Genomic DNA, 25,363 nt, shown 5'->3' with positions numbered 1-25,363 from the left:
TGGGTTGTAGTTCAGTGCCATTTTGTCCTACCCCACCCATCCTAACACTTAGTTCTCTTTCAAATAAGTGAAACCTATATAGCAAGTGGAAACTTAGTCCATGGGGGAATTTGTATTTCTCTGGGCTTTGTTTGGGAACTCTCTGTGAGGTAAGGTGGACATGTTTGCACGACTACTGATTGTTAGGGGAAGACGATCTCTGCCAAGGTGAGGGCTATCAGCTGCAAATGACCCAGCTGTATTTTTGTAAATCAAACTCTATATTCCTTGCTATATTCACATATTTTTGTCCCCCTTGGTCCAGTGTTTCTTAAAATATAGTTTTGGACAGCCTCCATTAGAGTCACCTGGAAATTGCTAAAAATAAAATGTCCTCGTCCTGAACTTGACTGATTCAAAATATAGGTGTGGAACCTAGAGGTCTCCATTTTAAGCACTCCTCAGTCTGAGCACCCCAGCAGGATCTCAACTGTGCTGCTGGAAATTAAGGAGGGGATCTGATTTCATGAAGGCCACAGAGTCTTAATGAGGGACATGGTGGTGATAACAACAGAAATCCCAATTGAAAGGCTGGAGCTTCAAAGTCTAGCTATTCTTGAGAGCCTGTGTATAAATTCTCCCTCTATTGCCAATTGTGAGGCCGTTAGTCTGTTATTGTAGGAAATAGTGATTTCCTGTAGGCTTTGACTCTGGAGAAGCCTAGAAATACCTTACTCAATACTAGTCACCAGCTGAAGGCTGAGGCTTCTAAGCTGGGCTGCTATTAAATCCTTAAGAAGGTGATTTTCTTTCAGCCAGGCAATGTCTTTGTGTGAGTAGGGTCTCCCTTAGATGTTCAGTTTCATTTTCTCCAAATCCTACAATGACTCCTTATCAATGTTTTATTTGGAGCTCAGGTCAAACGTTAGAAAGTACTGACCCGCCTGCTCTGTGGCCTCATAGCGCCTCTCATGCACTTTCATAATCACACAAGACTGATGAGAGCCCCAATAACAGTGAATACTTCCTCCTTCAGTACTTCCTCATTGCCTCACGAGTCTGCCATGCCCAGCCCACCACATGCTTGCACGCTGTCTCTGCTCTCTTTCCTGCCACCTTTCCTTCTGCAGGCTTTATTCTCTTACTGATCTCCTATAGAAGCAAAACGGATACTTCACTCTTCTTCAGTTTGTTTAAGCACATGACATACTGTAGCTAAGAACAAAATAACTACTTTGCACTTTTAGATATGACACTCTCTTATTTGAGCTGTAATAGTGGGCTCATCTGACTGATTCTGCTTCCAGACTAATGAACTCAAGAAAAGCTCCTGTAAACCTGAACTCTGTAAACAGTGATATCCCTGATTTTTGTTTTGCTGGTGTCTGAAGACATGAATAATCTTTGTAAATATGATAGTTGTTTGGGAAGGTAGGGGTTTTTTTCCTCGCCATGAATAGACTAATATAAACTTGGTATCCTTGGTAATTTTGCCTTTCTTCTCCTTTAAATATTTATGTTTGCCCTGGCCGGTGTAGCTCAGTGGATTGAGCGTGGGCCTTTGAACCAAAGGATCGTGGTTTCATTCCCAGCCAGGGCACATGCCTGGGTTGCAGGACAATTCCCAGCAGGGGACACACAAGAGGCAACCATACACTGATATTTCTCTCCCTCTCTCCTTCCCTTCCCCTCTAAAGATAAACAAACAAACAAACAAACAAATAAATATTTGTGTTTTGAATGTGGTGAACCAGTCTTTCTGGCTTCTTCAGAAAGAAGTCTGACACCCTTGCCCTGATTACACATTAAAGTTGTGTAAACATCATTCTTTCCTAAATGCAACAGTCTCGAGCATTTTTTTGGTGCTCCCTTTTAGGTCTTTGTAATGTGCCTTCCAGAACTCCTTCCACTGCAGGAAGATCACTTATGTCTCTCCCCGCTTCAATAAAAGCCTTTTCACTTAACCACTGGCCTAAACACAAAGCCTGGGAGTCGTCCTTGACTCCTACCTCTCCTCACTCCCTCTCTTACCTCCTAAAAGTCTCTCATACCAGTCCCTAACACAACCATAACCTCTTTTATTCATTCATTTATTTATTTAGGTATGAGAGTTTTAAAGAATCTGTTGCTTTTTTGAAAATACCTTTATTGAGATACAATTCACCCATTTAATATGTTCAATTCAATGGTTTCACATATATTCACAGTTATGCAACATCACCACAATCAAATTTTAGACATTTTTATCACCTCCAAAAGACCCTTTAGCAGTTAAACATAATCTCTTGATTGGGTTTCTGCAACAGCCTCCAACTAGTTATTAGTTTAAGCCCTTGTGACCCATTCTCCAGGTTACAGTCAGAGAGAACTTTCCAAAGTGTAAATCTAAGTGTGCCCCATCCTAGGCTGAAAACCTTCAAAAGCTCTTACTTCCACTGTTGTCCTTATAGAGTACAAAATCTTTAAGGTAACTGCAGGGCCTGAGGTGCCTGACTTCTTTCTTAATTCAGGGAAAACAGTATTTTAGAATCACCTGGGAGTGATGATGGACTTCAGAAAATTGATGAGCCCTAGACAAAGCTGAAATGTACTTGGACATTTCTCCCCACGAAGAGATGATGCTCAATTGCATTAGCTTTTCCAAGATCATGATATCTGAAAAAGCAGTTTAATTATATATAGTTTTACCAATTTTATAGTTTTGCATTCTTTATATGTTCATTTTATCTGTAGAGTGAGAAGCACAGTCACATTTCCAGAATTTAAGGTTTCTTAAGTCCATGCTGGCTCAGAAACTATAGGGCAGAGGAGGCAGCCCAGGACCAGAAAGTCTTATTTGAGAGAATAAGGTCTAAACTGAGCCCAGTAAAACTAAGAGGATGTGGGGGGGGGGGGGAGTGGAATTAGTAAAGAAGAAAAGAAGGATCATGGAAAGATCAGAGGGAAGTCTATTGGAGAGAGGAATGGAACGTCAATGCCACAGCAAGTCTAGTCTTTATTTTCTGGGCCACTTGTTCCTGGGAGGATGGGAGGTGGGGGGTGCTTTTTCAAGTCCATCTTTGGAAACCCAGCACCTGGCACGCAATAGACATATGACTGGTGACAAATGCTTAATGGATTAGTAAATATACAAATGAATAATTCTAATGAAGCTCCACAGACACTTACGTTTCTGTGTCCGTTTTATTCATCTCTGCCTAACTCATCTTGTGCTAGTGCTTCTTGAATTGCCCTTAGCTGCATAGCTTAGATAGGGACTAGGTTTGGCACTGGAGAGCACAAGTTCGTACTCCTAGTTCAGTTTTCTTGTTCCTAGTACCATGTTGCCTCTATAATGCTGTACAAGTACTATAATGTGCTCCTGAGTGCTCTTATTGTTTCTCAGAGGCTCACAAACCACAAGTTTCTTTTCTGATAATCAGTTTCGTTTCTTTTTAGTCACACCTCTTATTGGTAAGTAGCATGTTTTTCAAGCAGTGAGTTTCAAATATTCAAACTCATCACCCTTGTGTTTTAGACAACCATTGATGATTTATCTAATTTGTTTTAAAAAGCAAATTAAAAAGTGTATACTTTTTAATCTGCCATGGTACTGTCATGTCTCAATGGTAATAGATTCCATCTGTAGTAGAGCCTGGTATATTTGCCAATATACCACTTTGCCTCCAACTTCAAATTGATCTAGAGGTCTATTAAAACTGAAACTTTCATAAAAATAACTGACTTTGCTCAAGTTTCAAACCCTACTAACATATATTAGAATCTTTTCAGTCCTCACCCAAGGACATTTTTTCATTGCTTTCCAGGGAGAAAGAGAAACATCAATGAGAGAGAAGCAACAATTGGTTGCCTCCCATGCATGCCCAGACCAGGGATCATACATGCCAGGACTGGGAATCATACGTGCCCTGAACCAGGGATGGAATCCACAACCTAGGTATGTGTCCTGTCCAGGAACTGAACCTGCGATCTTTTGGTTACAGGACAATGCTCTATCTAACTGAGACACACTGGCCAGGGCAAAAATTTATTATGAGTTGGATTTATGGATTTACCAGACTCTAGTGAGTTTTTAAGACAATGACACACTTTAATATTTCAGCACTAAATTCTACAGTTTTAGAGAATCTCAAGGAAATCTGATACTTGTGAATAGACAGAGGTTATACGGAGAATCGAATTAATAGAATAATGGCTCAGTTCACGGTACTATATGACCCCTAAATGAACTCACCTATAGCATGTAAGTGTTCAGGCTTTGGAACCAAATAAATTTGAATTTTAGTTTTAGCTCTGTGAGTTAATAGCCATATGACCTTCAGCAAGTGATATATCCTTTCTGTCTCAGTTCCTCACTTCTAATGTAGGAGTAATATCCATCTAGCAGAAGTAATTGAAATAAGTTCCTCAATCACCCAATGAATGGCAGTTATTATTATAATATTCATATTAAGAATATCAATGCTTGGTGTATTTTTTAATGCTTAGTGTACTATTCAGGGCTTTTATTTTTTATTTTTATATTTTTCTTCACCTGAGGACTTTTTTTTTCATTGAATTTTAGAGAGAGAAGAAAGATTGAAAGAGAAGGAAAAGGAGGGAAAAAGAGAGGAAGAGAAACATCAATGTGAGAAAGAAACATGGATTGGTTGCCTTTTTGTACAGTCCAAACACACCCAACCAGGCCTAGACCCAGGACAGAACCCACAACCCAGGCATGTGACCTGATGAGGAATCGAACCTGCAAACTTTTAGTTTGCAGGACGACCCCCAGTCAAGGAGCCACAACCCCTAGGGCTCATTTGGGGTTTTTAGATACAAGGAAAAGAAACTGTCTCTGGCTCTTTTGAAAGCAGAAATAATATATTTGACTAGGACACCTGGTAATATTTGGATTTTCCAGGGGATTAGCAGACCCCACTTGAATTCTACACAGCCAGCAACATAGCTAATATTATCAACTGGTCCATGAGAACCTTTCTGTCAGCTGCTCCTTGCACAGAGGACACCACTTCACTCTGTGCTGAGGGTGCTTCTGTTACCTCCACAAGCTAAATGCTCTGGATGCTGCCCCATTGATGTCTGATTAGTTGCATGTGTGCATCCCAGAGGCATGGGAGACTGGAGCAAGAAATTCCTGACATTTGCAGCTACACCTTGAGTTGGAGGTGTGATCTGTCTGGCACCCAAATTTATGTGATGAAAACTCCTCCAAACATACAAAAAGGACCGAGAATCTTGGTAGTCAAAAAACATGCAAATACGCACTACACTTTCCAGTGAGCCACTGGTTTTGGAGATTAGCTTGACTCCTCTCTTTTTCACAACCCCCACATCCACTCCGTTAACAAATCTGTCGGCTTCACTTTCAAAATATATCCGGAATCTGACTACTTCCCTTCAGCTCCACTACTACCAGCCTATATCAAACCCCAGTTAGGGCTCTTTCCTGGATTGTTAAATCAGCCTCTTAAACAATCATAACTTCTACATTTGGCCTCTTACAGTCTGTCTTCAACAGAACAGTCAAGACTAATTCTCTTAAAAATGCCAGACCATATCACACCTCTTCTCAAAGTCTTCCAATACTTCCCATTTCATTTAGACTGAATGTCAGTTACACAGTGACCTATGAGCCCCTTGCCGTTAATTAGTCCTTGTTTTCCCCATTGGTCTCTCTGTTCTCATGCTCTATTTCTATCACAGTGCCAACCATGCTCAACACTCAAGGTATATACACTTGTTTTTCCCCCCTCCAAGAACATTTGTCTCACAATTTTTTACAACTTGTTCCTTTACTTTCTTCAGCTTCCTGCTCAGATATTGTGCTTGCTATCAGAAAACGTTCTCTGGCCGCTGTATAAAATTGCCCTCCAGCTCCCATCCTTTTAGATTTTTCTCCACAGCACATTAATCACCACCTGACATTCTGTATATCTAATTGCTAAATTGTTTCTGTCTCTTCCTCTAAAATGTGAGAAGATAGGGACTGATTTACATTCTCACCATATAATTGTCACACAATAATATTTGATGAATGAATGAATGATAGTAGATCTTTAATAACTATCACTTTATCATTTAAATAAGGTATAATCTGTACATAATGGTGCCTGCACAAAATGGTGTCCCTCTTTAATACTGTTGCCACAGTTATATTTTTATGACACATCTAGTTATGCCACTCACACACATAAAATTTTTCTATTGCTCCTGACTGACATCAGTCATGCTTCTTCATAAAGTAGCATGTAATTCTAGTTCAGAGGGTCAATCCTACTTTTAGGATATTGGAGGAGAAAATTTCCACACATGTGGAGAATTTTGGCACATGTGTGTATACACTCTGTAAAAAAGCCAAGAAAGTAGAGGACTTGAACTTTTCAGTGTTTCATTTATTTACATAGAAAAATATATCGCCATATAACTTTAGTAGAACTCTGAAAGAATTATGCAAGGCAGTGTTTCTAGAACTGAAGAGCTCCTAGACTTTTATGAATGAATATATACACAGACTTCATTTTCAAACTACTATTTCTAGTGTCAAAATGATTTCTATTATATATCCATTATTGTTTTAAGATTCAATTATTTGTGATTTTTAAAAAATACCTGCATTCATTCAGGTTTCTCCAACTCCGTATGACAAGCACTGTTTCAAAATAAAGGCAAAATAACTAGTCAACATGTAGCTATTATCCTGTGTTTCAAAATAACTGATCAGGATTTTAGCCTCTGTTCTAAAACTATTTTTTACACCTGGAGAGTCACTAATAATCTTTAGGGTTTTTAAAAATTGTGAATAATTGACATTAGATATTCTCTACCATTGCTTCAGAGACTACAAATCAGTTTTAACCTCCTTGAGTTTAGGTTTCTTGTCCATTTCACAATTAATTTTACCTTGCAAGACACCAGTGCACATGGTAGATGGATAATAATTATACGTTCAGCTAAATTATTAAATGGCCTCCTATATTTGACACAGGCCTAGCTCTAATGGTTGATCAATCAATATTTGTTGAGGAAATTAAAGTACCTGAGAGGAGCCTAGAAGGATGGAATAACCACCTATATTCATTGACCAACATGAAGATCCAGTGTTATATTCTCATTTGAGTTCACTTATGCTAATTAAAACAGTAAATTTCCCGAGAATTTAATTTTTTTCTATTGCAACTAGAAAAGACTTACCCCCAAAATGGTCAGGTAAACAAATACACATCTTTGAGGTCTTTTTAATTCTTTCTGGCTTAGTGCACAAAATGGTGGCCTGGAAGACAGAAAGTGTGCATTCGGGCATCAGATAGTTTTATTGCAAAGAACAGTGTGATAGTATGTAAACTTCGCCTACAATTTACAGAGTGAGACAACAGTAGGGTTCCAGTTTTTCATATGAAAAATAATAAAATAATTAATACAATGCAATAATAATAGTAATAATAATAATAAACAACTCTGTGTTTTGCATACTCACAACTGTAAACCTGCTTTTGCCCGACCCCTTATATCCAGTTCCTTACTAAGCTCTGAGTTTTGCTATTATGGAAATGGAGTAAACCACATCTCAAGTGTCTCGTAAGTGAGAAAACGCTGAGCAAAAAAGAGAAGGAAGTCATTGTTATTGCAAGTGACACTTAACAACCAACTATGTTTAAAAAAAACAACCACATTACACTTCTGAAGACTAAGGTGAGGTGGTTGCTTCAGAGACTATCATTTAGATAATTGGAAGATTAAGGCAGTACAATATTAGGAGAGAGAAAAGAATTAACCAATATAACAGACTATAAAACCCATGAACAGAAGCATCCCTCTATGGAAACAATGTGTGAAAAAGTTACAAAAAAAAATCTGCAGAGAAAAAATGGACTGACTATTCAATAAATGATACTCAGATAGTTAATTATTTAATTTTGAAATTGGATTCTTTTTGAGTACCGTACATAAAAATCAATTCCATACATATTAAAGATTTAAACTTTAAAAATAGAAAAAATTAAAATTTAAGAATAAAACTTGAACCCTGCCTGGTGTGGCTCAATGGATTGAGCACTGGCCTGCAAACTAAAGGGTCACTGGTTCAATTCCCAGTCAGGGCACATGCCTGGGTTGCAGGCCAGGTCCCCAATTGGGGGGGGCTCTAGAGGCAACCACACACTGATGTTTCTCTCCCTTTCGTTCTCTTTCCCTCCCCATCTCTAAAAATAAATAAATAAAATCTTTTTAGAAAAAATAAAATTTGAGAAAGCTTTAATAATCATGAAAATTTTAGAGACAAACCATAATAGAAATTATTGAATAATTCAATTGTATTAAGTACTGCTTTTAATTAAAACATTTCAAAAAGATAGGAAATATACAAGCCACAGATTAGAGGACAATGTTAAGATATATAACCAATCAATGTTCAGTAGCCATAACATATAGAGAACTCCTATGAATCAAATAAATAGAAATAGTCAAATAAACCCATCAAAAAATGGGCACAGAGCATGAACAGGGATTTCATCTAAGAGGGAACACAATGAAGAAATAAACACATAGAAAGATGCTCAATCTCATTTATAAGAAGGGAAATGCACATTAAAATTACAATGAGACACTATTTCACATCCACCAGATTGACAAAAAATTTTAAAGGAAATTCCTAAGTGTGCACAAGGAAGTGGAACAGCAGTAACTTTTCTATACTGCTTAGAAATAATTTGGCATTATACACTATGACAATTGAAATATACCTTGTGCAGTATGTCCATTGGGTAAGAACATCAAGATACAACACAAATATTCAGCGTGGTGTTAGCCAGAGACAAAGGGTGCTGAGTGTAGGTGGAGGCTGGCACAAAGTGGGGGGAAATGGAGGTGGAAAAAAACTTTGCTTGGGGCCGTAGGTGCACAATGCCAGTGTGCAGATGATGTTTTGTTGAATTGTACACTTGAAACCTGTATGATTCTATACACTAATGTCACCCCAATAAATTTAATTTAAAAAAAAGGGAAAACACAAGAAATCCAAATCCTAGAAATAATTAAAATGTCCCTTCATAGGGTAATAGAAAAATTGTGGTGTATTTACATCTATAAATACTATAAAGCAATAAAAAATGATATAATTATATGCATTACCATGATTGAATCTCACAAATATTCTTGGCAAAAAATAATTGCAGAAGAATGCAGAATTGTATATGTGGCATTGCAATTTATAGTACAAAAATTATGTTTGGCCTTCATTAACTTTTCTTGACACAAAGTCCCCAAATCCCTGAAATTTCTTAAGTGGTAAGAAGCACCTTTCAACCACATCTGAGTTTGTGTTAATGAGGGAATTTTTGGAAAGCTTTCAAGACAGGGGCTGGTTGCCAGGAGAACCAACTAGGCTTAGAGGGTTGGAACTTTCAGTCGGCCCCCCGCTTCACCTTGTTGGAAAGAGGGACTGGAGGTTGAATCAGGTGTCAATAGCCAATGATTTTATGCATTGTACCTACCTAATGAAGCTTCCATAAAAACGTGAAAGTTCAGGGTTCAGAGAGCTTCTGGGTTGGTAAACATATGGAGGTTCTGGGAAAATGGAGAACCCAGAAAGAGCACGGAGAAGTCCATGCCCCATCCCCCATACCTTGTGCTATGCATCTCTGTCATCTAACTGCTCCTTTTGTTGAAGAAAAACCACACGTCTAAAATGGAATCACTCGTGCTGAAAGTCTATGTTACCAAACCTGGATCTAATTAATATCTGTTATAATTGCTATTTTCAAAGTACCCCAGAAACATAATCGACCAGTCTGGAATTGTCTGATCGACACCAGTGAGGTAATCTGTTGTCTCCATCACATGCCCTCCATCACAGAAAGATGTTTGGTCCCAAAATAATCATTTCTTGAACAAACTGAATGAACAAACAAAATTGAAACAGACATATAGATACATGAACAGACAGATGGTTGCCAGAGAAGAGGGGTGTTGAAGAACTGGGTGAAAAAGTTGAGGGATTAAGGAGTACAAATTGGTAGTTACAAAATAGTCACAGGGATGTAAAGTACAACACAGAGAATATAGTCAATAATATTGTAATAACCATGTATAGTGTCAGGTGGGTAATAGGACTATCGGGGGAACACTATTTAAAGTATGTGATTGTTTAACCACTATGTTGTACAATTGCAACTAATACATGATAACACTGAATACAAATTGTAACTTAAAAATAAATTTTAGAATGTTTAATGAAAATAAACAAATAATTCTTTTCTTTTGTTAATAGCTCCCATGCCATACATTTCTTCCCATAAACTCTTTGTTCCATTTTGTTCAACCCTTTGGAACACCTTTCTAGTTGCTACACAGAATACAGCCTGATTCATGGATGATTTAATAAAATTTAGGACTTCCGCCAAGATGGAGGCATAGGTGGAAACACTGTGCCTTCTCCCACAACCAAGTTTGAATACAACAAAGGTTTGGAGAAACAAAGACACAACCAAAGGACAGAAAATTGAATTATACGAAGTCCGACTACATCTAACCGTTCAACAGGGACGGTAAGAGGGGCGGAGCCAGCAGCGAGCAGGTTCGGGCAGGACAGGGCGCCCGACCCAGGCGCGAAGGCAGACGGGAACCAGTTGGAGTGCGGGGCAGACCCGCGGGCACATATTCGAGCACAGTGAGACAGACCACGCAGGCCCCAGGGGGCGAGGGCTGACGGCGGTGGCACACTCGCGTGCAGTGGGACGAAACATGTGGGCCCGGTGACGGCAGCAACTGCGGCACCAGTGAGGGCCTTGGCGGCAGGCGGCGGACCTGACGCCATAGTCCCTCTTTGACCCCGCCCCCACATACAGCGTCACAACCCAGCGACTTAGTTGCCCTGCAATACCAGTGAGAGCCATTGTCCCTCTTTGACCCTGCCCCCACATACAACGTCACAACCCAGCGACTTAGTTGCCCTGTTCTAGTGAACACTTTAGGGCTCTGATCCTGCTATGGAACAGGCACGAACAACCCGAAAGATGGCACAAGAAGAACTCAAAGTCCCAGAGCCAATAACTCTAAGTGACCAAGAAATTGCCAGCCTCTCAGAAGGCCAATTTAAGACACTATTTATCAGGATGCTCACAGAACTGGTAGATTATAGTCACAAATTAGAGGAACAAAGTCACAAATTAGAGGAACATATGAAGGCTAAACTAATTGAAATGAAGGGAGATGCACAGGAAACCAATAGTGATGGAAAGGAAACTGGGACACAAATCAATGGAATGGACCAGAAGGAAGAACAAAACATCCCACCAGAAAGGAATGAAGAAATGAGAATTCAAAAAAATGAGGAGAAGGCCCTGGCTGGTGTAGATCTGTGGATTCAGCATGGGGTTGAAAAGGCTGTAAAATAATGACATCATCTTCCTTTCTTCCTGAAAGTGGTGGCATTTGGGGGACAAGTATAAGACAATGGCCCAGCCAAAGAAAAGCCCGACCACACAAAGGNAGTCACCTACAAAGGAGTACCCATCAGACTGTCAGCGGATTTCTCAAAAGAGACCTTCCAGGCAAGAAGGGGCTGGAAAGAAGTATTCCAAGTCATGAAATCCAAAGACCTACAGCCAAGAATGCTTTATCCAGCAAAACTTTCATTTAGAATGGAAGGACAGATAAAGTGCTTCTCAGATAAGGTCAAGTTCAAGGAGTTCATTATTACCAAGCCCTTATTATATGAAATGCTAAAGGGACTTATTTAAGAAAAAGAAGATGAAAAATATGAACAGTGAAAGGACAGCAAACTCACAGCTATTAACAACCACACCTAAAACAAAAGCAAACCAAGAGGACAGCTAGATCAGGAGTGGAACCATAGAAATGAAGAACACATGGAGGGTTAGAAACAGGGGAGTGGGAGGGGGAGAAGGGGGGAGAAGGCACAGAAAATAGCATAGATGGTAGGTAGAAAATAGATAGGGGGGAGGGCGAGAATAGTGGGGGAAATATAGAATCCAAAGAACTTGAGACACGTGGTTATAAACTAAGGGGGGGAGAATGGTGGGGGAGGGAGGGTGGGGGTGGAGGGGATTGAAGGGGGGGAATAGAACAACTGTAATGGTATAATCAATAAAATATATTTTAAAAAAATAAAATAAAATTTAGAACTTCAGATTTACTTGGTTAAATTTTGTTCTTTAACACTTTTGTAATAAACTTATAATCTATTAAGTAAACTGGTTTCCCGAGTTCTGTAAGCTGCTGTAACAAATTAATTGAACCTGTGGGGTGGATCATGAGAACCTCTGATTTACAGCCATTAGGTTAGAAGCACAGGTAACAACTTGGACTTGCAATTAGAACTCTGAAACGGGGAAAGGAGACATGATACTTCCTCTAGGTAGAAAGTATCAGAATTGAGTTAAACTGTAAGACCTCCAGTTGGTGTCACAGAATTGCTTGATGTGTGGAGAACCCACGTCTGGTGTCAGAAGTGGTGTTGTAGTAGAATACTGAGAAGAGAGGAGACACACAGTATAATTGTGTTGCTTTTTCTTTAAAGGGTATGCATTTAAAAACTTTTAAAACCCAAATAATCTATTATACACGGAAATAAAAATTCTTACACATTTCAGAAGAGAGATTACTTCAGTAATGGAGAGATGACAATTTGGAAGGAGACTTCAAAGTTTTAGGAGTGCTCTTTTTTTCAAGTTGGGTGGCAGCTACACATGTGTTTGTCCCTTAACAGATATTTAGATCACATACCTCCTATATTCTTTTGTATGGATAAAATATTTTATGATATAAGTATAATAATATAAAAACAAATTGATAAGAAAAATGTAAAGTCCTTGTAGAAGTACTGGCAATTCAAGAACGCAATTCAAGAGCTCAACAACTAAGTATCATTTTCCATATATAAATAAAACATTCAGCTACATAGATTGTTTTTTACTGTTGTTCCTCAAAAAACTAAAAATGGAACTGCCTTTTGACCCAGCAATTCCACTGCTGGGATTATACCCTAAGAATACTGAAATGCCAATTCAACTACAGAGATTTTTGAAGGAAAAATGTGTTTTATAACTAAAAAGTGAAAACACAATCACAGAGTTCATTAAAATATTTTAAGTGCTTAATTCATAATTAGATTCTTAAATGACATGGAAATCAGCCATCCCCTTCAATCAAGGATGGCTCTGTGACCTGCTTAGCACTGTTAAGTCCTAAACCCTAAGAAAGTCTCAAGCTTCCACTTTTGTGCTCCAGGGGAAGCCAAGTCCTACATAAATCTGATTACCCTGAGACTGCCTCTCTGTTAGAATCCCAGCCTAGCCATGAGGAAAGGCATGGGAAAGAGATCTGGGGGACCTGGCCATCAATCCCTGCACAGTGTCAAGCCAACAATCAGTACCAAATTACCAGTCATTTGAGTAAAAGCATCTTGGAAGCGACCACTCTAAGAACTGCACAGACTGATACCACATGGGACAGGAAGATCCAGCTCTACTAAGCCCTGCCCAAATTGCAGAATCATGAGCAAATAGGGAAAATGATTATTCTTTTAAGCCACTAGGTTTTGAGGTACTGTGTCATGCACCAATTCATAACTAAAACAAGGTGCAGGGTAGAAATGATACTTTCTTCCTTGGAACCTTTTTTTGCCCCTAAAACCTAAGTTTTAAGGAGAATGTGGAGGATTTTTAAGAGGAGATGAGAAAGGGACTGATAGGCTTGATAGGCTTCACTTAAAAAAGTAAAGAGGATTTTTGTCCAGATTAAAAAGATTTCCTTTAGGCTGGTAAGAAGAGGTGGTACTCTCTACTCTCCTACATAGCTATATATAGGGCGGGACAAATATGGAATTATCTTCTGGAGGGCAAGTCCCTTATAATACAGGCTTCCCCTACTAGGTGAGTGTCCTAGGAATGTATCTGTATCAGTGTATCAGCTGGTGTTGTTTTGAAAGGCTGGGCTTCAGTGAACTTTTTTGAAGACTCTCAACATGTTTGGCCATTTCCTGATGGGTGAGTTATGAGTGCACTTGCCTACACTGCGCTGACTGTTCAGCAGTTTTTGACCAAAAATGGCATGATGTCCCCTATCCCACCCTTCCTATTTACCTTTTCTCACCCCTAGCAACTCTTATTTTTTGTTTCCCTGAATGAAAAAAGTCCTCAAAGGCATGGCTGAGGTAAGGCAGCAGGTTGTGCAGGAGAGGCTGCCTTAAGGGGAAACAGAGACTCATAGCTTGCTGTGGACTATAGCAGTTGCCACAGTGGGAGAAATTCCCAGGCTCACATGAGAATTCATTGAAAAGTGGGCTAGAGATGAGTAGGGGAGCTGCATTGTTCCCCCTCTGGCGCCTCACTCACAAGCAGTTCCAAAGCGCAGCAAGGACGGTTGCCCTGCCTGGGTGAATACCCAAGGCCTTGCCCCCTTATAACTGAACAGGGGCCCCAAACAAAGAAATAGGGCAAAATGAAAGAACAGAGCAAATCCTCAGAAACAGACCTCAGCGAGAAGGAGATAGTCAACCTATCTGATAGAGAATTTAAAGCGCTGGTAATCCAAATGATCACAGAACTGATTGAGCTTGGTCAAAAAAATGAAAGATACCCAAAGTGAAATAAAGCAAAATATTCAGGGAACCAACAGTGACAGGAAGGAAACCAGAACTCAAATGAATGATTTGGAACAAAAGGAAGAAATAAACATCCAACTGGAACAGAATGAAGAAAGAAGAATTCAAAAAAGTGGAGAGAGGCTCACAAACCTCTGGGACAACATGAAACATTCCAATATCCAAATTATAGGGGTGCCAGAAGGAGAAGAACAACAGCAAAAAATGGAAAGCTTGTTTGAACAAATAATGAAGGAAAACCTCCCCAATCTGGTGAAGGAAATAGACTTCCAGGAAGTCCAAGAAGGCCAGAGTCCCAAAGAAGTTGGACCCAAAGAGGAACACACCAAGGCACATCATCATTAAGTTACCCAAGAATAAAGACAAAGCTAGTATCTTAAAAGCAGCAAGAAGAAAGGAGATCTACAAAGGAGGGACCATAAGGCTATCAGATGATTTCTCAAAAGAAACCTTGCAGGCAAGAAGGGGCTGGAAAGAAGTATTCCAAGTCATGAAAGGCAGGGACCTACATCCAAGATTACTCTACCCAGCAAAGCTTTCATTTAGAATGGAAGGGCAGATAAAGTGCTTCCCAGATAAGGTCAAGTTAAAGGAGTTCATCATCACCAAGCCATTATTATATGAAATGTTAAAGGGACTTGTTTAAGAAAAGGAAGATAAAAATATGAACAGTAAAATGACAACACACCCACGACTATCAAAAAATGAACCTAAAAAATAAAAGAAAGAAACAAAACAAAAATGAAAACTAAGCAAACAACAAGAACAAGAAAAGGATCAGAAAAATGGACATGACATGGAGGGTTTTCAGTGAGGAGGGTGAAGGGAAGAATAGTGGGGAAAAGGTCCAGGGAAGAAGAAGCATACTTGGTAGGCATTAAATAGATGGGGAGAGGTCAAAAAATGGTATAGGAAACGGAGTGCTCAAAGAACATATGCACAACCCATGGACATGAACTAAGGGGTGTGGGGGAATACAGGGTGGAGGGGGGATAAAGCAGAAAATATTGAGAAAACTGTAATAGCACAATCAATAAAATATCCTTTAAAAAACAGGCCTTCAAAGGGAAATAGTTTGCCAATGTGGAAGAGGTGAAACAAATAAACAAAACAAAAGAAAAACAAAACAAAAACAGCAAAAGCACTAAAAGTCATCAAAATCAACAAGATCTGTTTTGAGCAGTGGGAAAAAATGTCTCAATAGGGGTATTGCATCAAATGGAGAGTACTTTGAAGGTGACTGAAATTTAAAGATGTAGGAATAAATACACCCCTTCTTGTAAATAAATTATGTTTTGGGGGGCTTGCCCCTTGTGTACATGCAGAGACTGGCATCAAAAGAAACTTTGCAAGTCATCCCATGTCCCAAGCAGCACAAAAGCAACAGGAAGTCCAAAGAGGCCAAGTAGACACAAATGAGCCTCTCCCCCTACCACCCAGAGCTTGGAACTTGTTAAAATTGGAAACAGAATAAACTCCAAAATGTGCTCTACCTGTCTGATAGATTGAGTACTCAAAGTCATAAACTATATGATAGAAACCAGCAGAGGGTGGGTTGCTCTGAGCAGACTAGAGTCATGTGCAGAAAGACTGGGTTGTGTGGCTCTGGGGAGACAGCTGAAGAATCTGCTGCCTGGTTACTGTGCTGAGTCCCTCTCCACACTGCCCACATACACCCCCATTCTTAGGTGAAGCACTCCCCTCTACAGGGTATCCTGGAGGAATGCAATAGCCCCACCCTCCTGATTCCCTGTTGCACAGCTCTGCCAAGCTCACACCTTGTGGAGGAGTCAGCTGCCTGGACTTATGATACAGAGGTCTGAGCAGACTCAGGGCATATCAGAGAAGGACCCAATTAGCTCCTTAAGCAGCACACCCAAAGGGACAGCTCAGCATGCACTGGGTGCTGCAGGGGCAAATTCTGCATCATGTGGTCAGCACCCACACAGTAGCTTGTACACTGTGGTTCACAGTCAGCCAGCCTGAAGATCAACCCCACCCAGAAAGGGGCCAACAGAAATCTAGCTCAACTATAACAGAAGGGCTCACATAACCCACACAAGGGATATTCCTGGAACACCTTATTTGGGTCACCTGGAAGAATGCACTACTGAGCCTCATAAGATACCTACTCGATAACGCCAACATACCAAGACTGGGAAACAGAGGAGATCCAGCTAATACAGAGAAACAAATACAGAGAGGCAGCCAAGAGAGGGAGACAAAGAAACACACCCCAAATGAAAGAACAGGGGAAATCCACAGAAAAAAGAACTAAGTGAAATGGAGGCAAGCAATTTACCAGATACAGAGTTCAAAATATTGGTTATAAGAATGCTCAAGAACTTAGGGGAAGAATGGGTAAACTCAGAGAGAACTTAAACAAAGAGATAGCATAAAAGAAGACATAGAAACCATAAAAAAGAATCAGTGAGAAATAAATAATATAATATTGGAAATGAAGAATACACTAGAAGGAATCAGCAATAGGCTAGATGAAGCAAAGGACTGAATTTGTGATTTGGAAGACAAGGTAGAGAAAAATACCCTATCAAAGCAGAAAAAAGTAAAAAGAATTTAAAAAATGAAGATAGTGTAAGGGACCTCTGGGACAACATGAAGTATAACAACACCCACATAACAGAGCAAACAGAAGAGAGCTCTCTTCTTGTTTGAAGAGAGCACTTCAAGTAGACTGAGAACCTATTTGAAGATATAATGACAGAACACTTCCCTAGCCTCATGAAGGAAAAAGATACACAAATCCAGAAAGTGCAGAGAATCTCAAACAAGATGAACCCAAAGAGACCCACACCAAGAAACACCATAATTAGAATGACAAAGGTTAAATACAAAAAGAGCATCTTAAAAGCAGTGAAAGAATGACAAGGATATCTACCTACAAGGATATCTACCTACAAGGATATTTACCTACAAGGATACTACCTTAACTGTTATCTGATTTCTCAGCGGAAACATTTCAGGCCAGAGGGACTGTCATGAGATATTCTCATAATGAAAAGCAAGCACCTACAAACTACTCTACCCAGCAAAGTCATCATTCAAAAATTGAAGCAAAAATGGAGCTTTCCAGAAATAAACAAATAAACAAACTAAAGGAGTTTATTACCAGCAAACCTGCCCAGCATTACAAGAAATGTTTTAAAGGGATTCTTTAAGGAGAAAAAAAGAAAAAGAGAGAGAAACATAGTTATACAAAATTAAATTTCAATAAACATGTCAGTGTATTATTTATCAATAATCCCTGTAAATGTAAATGGCTTAAATGCTTCAATCAAAAGTCAAGGGTAGCTGAATGCATGAGAAAACAAGACCCATATATTTGCTATCTACAAGAGACACACCTAAGAATGAAAGATGCAGACTGAAAGTAAAGGAATGAAAAAAGATATTTCATGCAAATAGAATTTTTTTAAAAGCTGGGGCAGTATTTCTTTTATCAGTCAAAATAAACTTTTAAAAATGCTGTAAAAAAGAAAAAGAAAGACATTACATAATGATAAAGGAATCAACTTAACATGAAGATATAATCCTTGTAAACATTTATGCACCCAAAATAGAAGCACCTAAATATATAAGGCAAATCTTGATGGAAGTAAAGGAAGAGACTGACAGTAATATAGTCACAGTAGATTTTAACACCACATTGACATCTATGGATAAATCTTCCAGACAGAAAATCAGCATGAAAACCTTAAAGGTTACACTAGAATAGAGAGATTTATTGACATTTTCCAAGCATTTAACACCAAAGCAGCAAAATATACATTCTTTTCAAGTGCACATGGGATCAATCGTTGATGCCCTGTCAGGGCACATACCTAAGTTGCAGGTTAAATCCCTGGTTGGGACACATATAGGAGGCAATCCCTGAAAACATGTCCTTAGATGAGGATTTAAAAAAAGTTAGCATACCAAATTCAGCAATATATTTAAAAAGTCTTTCACCATGATCAGGTGAGATTTATTCCTGAGGTGCCAGGTTGGTATAATATCTGTAAATAAATTAACGTGATACACATGTGAACAAAATGAAGAATGAAAATCATATGATCATATCAATAGGTGCAGAAAAGCATTTGACAAAATCCAGCACCAATTATGATAAAAACTCTCAGAAAAGTGGGAATAGAGGGAACATATTTCAACATAAAAGCCATATGACAAACCCAGAGCTAACATAATCACTCAATGGTGAAAAACTGGAAGTGTTTCCTTTAAGATCAGGAACAAGACATGGATGCCTGCTTTTATCACTTTTATTCAGCATTGTACTGGAGTCCTAGTCACAGCAATCAGACAAGAAGAAATAAAAGGCATCCAAATAAGAGAGGAAGAAATATTCTGAGTACGGGTCTTTTACTTCCTTGGTCAGGTTTATTCCTAGGTATTTTATTTTTCCTGTTGCTATATCAAATGGGATTTTTTCTTGATTTCTGCTTCTGATGTTTTGTTTTTGGTATACAAAAATGCCTTTGATTTCTGGATATTGACTTTGTATTCTGCTGTTTTGCCAAATTCATTTATTAGGTTGAGCAGTTTTTTTGTGGAATCTATGGGATTTTCTATGTTCACTATCATGTCCTCTGCAAACAATGACAGTTTTGTTTCCTCCTTTCTGATTTGGATGCCTTTTATTTCCTTTTCTTGTTTGATCGCTGTGGCTAAAACTATACTGAATGGAAGTGGTGGGAGTGGATACCCTTGTCTTGTTCCTGATCTTAGTGGAAAAGATTTTAGTTTTTGGCCATGGAGTATGATGTTGGCTGTAGGTCTCTCATATATGACCATTATTATGTTGAGGGATGCTCCCTGTGTTCCCACTTTGCTGAGTGTTTTTATCATAAATGGTACTTTTATGGCTGTACTTTACCAAATGCTTTTTCTGCATCTATTGATATAATCATGTGATTCTTGTCTTTGCTTTTGTTTATGTATTACATTTATTGATTTGCAAATACTGTACCATCCTTGCAAACTATGGTGCATTTACACAATGGAATTCCACACAGCAGAAAGAAGGAGTTCCTACCCTTTGCAACAGCATGAATGGAACTGGAAAGCATTATGCTAAGTGAAATACGCCAGGATGTGAAAGACAAATACCATATGATCTCACCTTTAACAGGAACCGAATCAACAAAACAAACAAACAAGCAAAATATAACCAAAGACACTCAATTACGGAACAGGCTGACAGTGACCAGAGGGGAGAGGGGAGGGAATTTCAGGGGAAAAGGGGAGGGGTTTAAAGGAACAAGTATAAAGGACACATGGACAAAAACAGGGGGGGGGGGTGGAAATGGAGGGAGGTGGAGAGGGCTAGGAGGGTGAGTTGGGATGGGAGTAAAAGGCAGAAAACTGTACTTGAACAACAATTAAAATAAAAATAAACAAAAAAAGTCGTAGTCAAATAGGAAAAAAAGAAAGAAAGGAAGAAGTAAAACTGCCATTATTTGCAGATTACATGATACTGTATAGAGAGAACCCTGAAGATTTCACCAAAAAATGACTAGAACTGGTAGAGGAATTCAGTGAAGTAGTAGGATACAAAGCAAATATGTAGAAATTGGTTTCCTTTTTACACACCAATAATGAACACTCTGAGTAGGATGGTTGTTGGTGGTGATAAAAATTTTTTGCCTTCAGGGAGTTTTGCAATTAAACCATTACATTTATACGACTATAGATATAAATAGGAATTCTGATAAAGCTGCTTTAAATTGTCCAATTTAAATTCTCCAATTAATTACAGAGTTATCAATTTCATTTGAATGTTTATGGCTTCAGAAAAGTTCCAAATTAACTTGAGGTGATTAATTTGTTGTGTTTCTCAGAAGAATTGCACACCCAAAACATCCCAGGCTTACTCATGATTGTAAAATGTCTTTTTTTTTTTTTTGGTGAATGTAAAAAATAAAAGAAAACCAACCAACAACTACCATTTACATGTGTACAGAGTAAGGCAATAATAGGTTTACAGTTGTTCATATGGAAAATAATACATTAATGAATAACCTAAAAAGAATAAATGCACAACTGTGAACCTACTTTTGCCCAACCCTGTATTTATGTTTCCACACAAAAACAAATAAATCTAGAATGGCCCTTAGGCATTATGTGTTAAATGTAAGTTTTGATTAATAACTATGGAATTTTTTTCTAGCAGTTAGATGAGCTCTTCCTAATACAGAGGAAATAATATCCTACAATATGAAATTTTTTCCTGATAAATGAAGCAACTATAGAAAGCTTTTATTTGTTCAATATAGCCAGTGTTCTTGATTAAAAAAAAATACAACCCAATAATCCCCTGAATACTATTCAAAATGAATATATCCCACTTGATTTTTATTAGAATGTAATTATTTTTCACACTAATAAGAGATAAAACCACACACATATATATGTACAGATTATTGTACATCTTCTGGACAAAAATGCCAAGTTTGTCTCTCTTCATAAAAAACAATTGCAATTTGAGGATAGTTTATGTTTGCCTCTTTACCAGGACCAAGTCTGCCTCATCTGTATCTTTTCATTTAATGAGAAACATTAACCCTCCACTACTATCTGTGATACCAGTTACTCGTTCGGTATCAAGACCACTATGAAGTATCTTGGTTTGTCAGCAGCATCTCTCTTCTTCTTTGATTTGCTGTCATCAGTTTCACTGTCATATAAAGGTTTTCTTTTTGTAGCACCTGTTTCTTTACCAGCTTGTGAAAATTTAAAAAAAAAATGCTTCATTAATCGTAGACCACTGAAATGTTCTTTAGGTTTTCAAGTATTGTCAGCATCTCTGACATATAAATCTCTTCCACTTAAGGAAATATTCTATCTTCCCATTCATTAGACATTAGCCCAGTACATTTTTACACTACAAAATCTTCCAGCTCTACTGCTTCAACTTTTTTTTTACTTTTTTCTATTCTGTTTCTTTCCCATTCTTTACAATGTAGTTTTATTGGAAGCCATTTTAAATTGTGGACTTGAGGCTGTTATTCACTGTTTCCCAGCACCTCTGACCTGAGTCTGTTTTATGGCAGATCTCAGGACGGGAAATGGGAAGTTATGTAAAAGACTGTTAGGTTTCGGGGTAGGTTGTAATGCAGCAATAGATAACTTGACACTTAAATATTTATATTCTATGTAATAAGATGACCAATGAAAATAAAACTTAAGTCAATTGAGTCCTGGCTGGGTTGCTTAGTTGGTTGGCGCATTGTCCAGTACACCAAAAGTTTGCAGGTTCAAACCCCGGCCAGGGCACATGTCTAGGCTGTGGGTTCCAACCTTGGTCAGGGTGTGCATAGGAAGCAACTGCTCAATGTTTCTTTCTCACATCTCTCTCTCTCCCTCCCTCCCTCCCCCTTTCGCTACTTCCCTTCCTCCCTGAATGTTAAGGATTTTCTGAATGTTGTGTAATTTTAGCCTAATAGCTCTTGGTCAGAGGTGCTCCCATTCATCATTTTCAGCAACATGACAGCGGCGGTGGAGGTGAAACGCGTAGAATAAAGATTCGGATGTGAAGATACTCCGGCGACCTGAACGCTGTCCGTATTCCAGAACCCTGGGAGGCCGCGTGAAGGAGGCCGTGCTAGTCACAGAACTTTGGTTCCGACGTTCTCAGGGTGGTCCGTACTGGGGCCCATATAAAACCATTAGGAAATGGATTGGAAAGAGTGGCACAGGGTCTCTTGACAGGGTTTCCTCTCCGTGGGAACCCACGTGCTCGCCGCAGGGGAAGTTCCACCCAGTGAAGTCTGTGCACCTGATACTGCACGCCTGATGCTGGAGTTAACGCGACCCTCTCGCGTAGGGCACAGCCTGGGCAACGCGGGAAGCTCGAGGCCCGGCAGGCTCGGACCAGTAGGCAGAGAGGAGGGAAGATACCAGGACCCTCACCACAATGAGAAAATAGTCACTCAGAAGCCTCCCCACGCCGCTCCAGGGACACGGTCTCCAGACTCAGCTAATGGATCGCCCCCAACAGCTCAGGTGGCCAGGGATCGCCCGCGCTTCCCTCCAACTTCGCTAGGGCGAAAGGGGCGGGCCCAGGCGCGGAAGCCCCGCCCCGGCCCGCGCGGACTGCCGGATTCGCCCCGCCTCCCCTAGAACGCTGGCCGTCCCTCTTCCTTCTGCGCCACAGGCCGTGGCGAAGGCCTTGGTTTCGGGTCGCGCTGCGAGGCTCGCGTGGGTGGCATCGGGCGCGGGTCCCGGCCCCACGAAGAGCTCACCCTCCACCCCGCGAGCGGCAGCCGCGGAAGTGACGTGTGTACGGGCAGGAGCTTGTTTGAATCGGTTCCCGGGTGATCCTCGCGTTGGCCACTGTTCTGCCGCGGCCGCGGAGGGTGGGGCTGCAGCGCGCCTAGGTTGAGGCCTCTGGCTGCCCTGGGGACTGGAGCTGAGCGCGCCGCGCGGAGCTGGTAGCTGGGTCCTCTGAGCGCGGCGGCGTTAGGCGCCGGCGCGGCTGTTTTTTTCTCCTCTCCCCCAATATGGCAGCGGCAGGCGGCGGCGGGCCTTCTGTAGGGACTGGAGAGGGCGGCGGAGGCGACGGCTGCAGGAACGTGTACTTGTTTGACCGGCGCGAGAAGGAGTCGGAGCTCGGCGACCGGGTGGTTCAGGTCGGGGAGCGCTCGGACTACTCGGAGTTCCGCGCCTCTGTGTGTCAGGTACTCGAATGGACGAGAGAGGGATGCGCAGGCGGAGTTGGGGTTGAGAGGGTGACAAGAAACTCAAGTTTTCACTATAGGCAATAAACCTGTCACCCGGCCCTGGTCCTGAGGCTTTGGCTTCTCTGTCCCGAGTGCCCGCCATCTCCGTGTCCCGGCGACAGGAAGCCCAGGGCCGGCCCTACTCGGGGTGCAGAGCCAGCCCCCGTCTGGGCCTCCCTCTGCCCCGGCATTTTACGGGGGACCGCGCCGCCCGGGGTTTGAGACCTCGAGTTTAATTGGCCTGTGGGAACCTTAGTACCCCACTTGTGTCTTTTTCATGTGGAACTTTTATTTTTTAAAGAAGGGAGAATTAGTTATACCTGGTGGCTCTGTGAGGAGGGTTGCGATGCTTAAAAGTTGTGAAATTCCTGGAGACGATTTACTTCAGGTTTATGAAATGATGCAGTAATTTCCCGGGTCGCCCTGTCAAGAACCCGCGCCCGCCGGCGCTGGAAGGGTGTTTCCGTAGTGGGAACCCTTGTCCGGGTTGGGCTCGCAGGTGGAGCTGGCTTTCTGGTTTTCCGAACCCTAGTCCTTGGGAGTTCCTGAACTAACTCGGAGGGTGTCCGTGGGTGACTGTAGAACACAGTCAAAGAAAGCAGCGTAGTAGTTGGCTTTAAAAATTAAGGGCCATGTGAAAAAACCAACTTTGACCTGGGAAGCGTTTTATGTATAAGAGGTGGTGATGCTGTCAGATATTGACATGTCCTGCATTAACCAAATGAGGTTCTTACCTATAAAGAACTCTTAAGCTACTAAGGAAAACGAAGTTTCTGTGAAAGTGTTTTAACTTGAGTGGGCTGATTATTTAGGACTGTTTTAGAGACAACTCTTGTCTCTAACAACTCTGAAGAAATTGAAATCAAGAACCACACAAGCGACGTGAGAGCAAGGACTTTGATTTGTTCACAGCTGTATTCCCAGTGTCTAGAACTGTGCCTGACGCATAGTAAATGCCCAAATTGGTGAATATTTGAATGACGACCAATATTTGTGCCCTTGGAAGTTCTTTCTGTGCTTTGATATTCCCATGTGTTTTAAGAGTGAATGGAAGAATGCTTGTTTGATGAGTGTTTTGTATCTAAAACTATCCCACAAAGAGGAAAAATTTTATGTTTATTATTTTTATTGTAAAAATATAATAAAGAAAACATGGAACCACAGAGAAAAAGTAAATCTTTATGCACTGTAAAATTTTATAACCACTGATAACGTTTGGGGTTATTTCTTATCACCCATTTTTAAAAAGTTTTAAATGTATTGGAGGTGACATTGAGTAATAACATTGTATAAGTTTCGAGTGTACAATTATGTAATAATACATCGTCTTTTTATTGTGTGATGTGTTCACCACCCAAAGTCTAGACCCTCATCTTAAAAATAACTGTAATGCATGTTTACTTTTCACTAATATTGTATTTTTCTGTTTTAATGCAAGTTTTCATAATCAAAGTTTGAAGTGGTCTGTTTAGTACTGCTATTTACATAAACAAATCTCTGTAAAATGTCGACAAATTTTTTTTTTGTCAACATTTACATTACTTTCAGTTTTAAGTAAGGCCATGATAAACATCTCTGAATGTGTAGTCTTTCATGTCATTTTCGTTGTTAGGGGAGGAAGCAAAATAGTGTGCTAAATTAAAGTTTCACATTAAAAGTTAAACCAGTAACTGTTTGTAGTGCCAAAAATTATTGTGGATCTTAAATTGTTATTTGGGGAGAACTCACCTTGTGGAAAAAGGGAGCAATCAAGAGGGAGGAAGAGGAAAGAGTAGCTCTGGAAGAAATCCTTAGACCTGTAGTAAGCAGCTGTTGGCTCACCTGAACCTTGTGGCTTTGCAGAATCAAAGATTAGAAAATGACTCAATTGGCTGTTTCTTAAATATGTCCAGACATTAAGCCCATGTATGCAGACCCTCCTCTGCAGCCCCAGTTTTGAGGAAATGCCTACTTTTGTCTTTGTATGGTTCCACTGTATCTTGTTACCCTACTATGGCACTCACTATACCATCATACTTTTTTT

General features: G+C 40.1%; 1 protein-coding gene across 1 annotated transcript in view; it reads left to right on the top strand.

Annotated features, from left to right (window-relative positions):
• Positions 1–22,733: 22,733 nt before the first annotated feature.
• Positions 22,734–25,363, top strand: part of SMCHD1 (structural maintenance of chromosomes flexible hinge domain containing 1) — a 156,031-nt gene continuing 153,401 nt past the window's right edge. The window contains exon 1 of the mRNA XM_037060710.1: positions 22,734–23,298. Within this exon, the coding sequence (XP_036916605.1) occupies positions 23,122–23,298 (177 nt within the window). The 5' untranslated portion in view covers positions 22,734–23,121. The remainder of the gene's footprint in view (positions 23,299–25,363) is intronic.

The sequence above is a fragment of the Sturnira hondurensis genome, unplaced genomic scaffold, assembly GCF_014824575.4.
Source record: "Sturnira hondurensis isolate 20B ecotype Veracruz unplaced genomic scaffold, ASM1482457v3 Scaffold0012467, whole genome shotgun sequence".
In the NCBI taxonomy this organism is placed as follows: domain Eukaryota; kingdom Metazoa; phylum Chordata; class Mammalia; order Chiroptera; family Phyllostomidae; genus Sturnira; species Sturnira hondurensis.
Note: the sequence above shows the minus strand (reverse complement) of the source record. Positions and strands in the feature narration are given on the sequence as shown.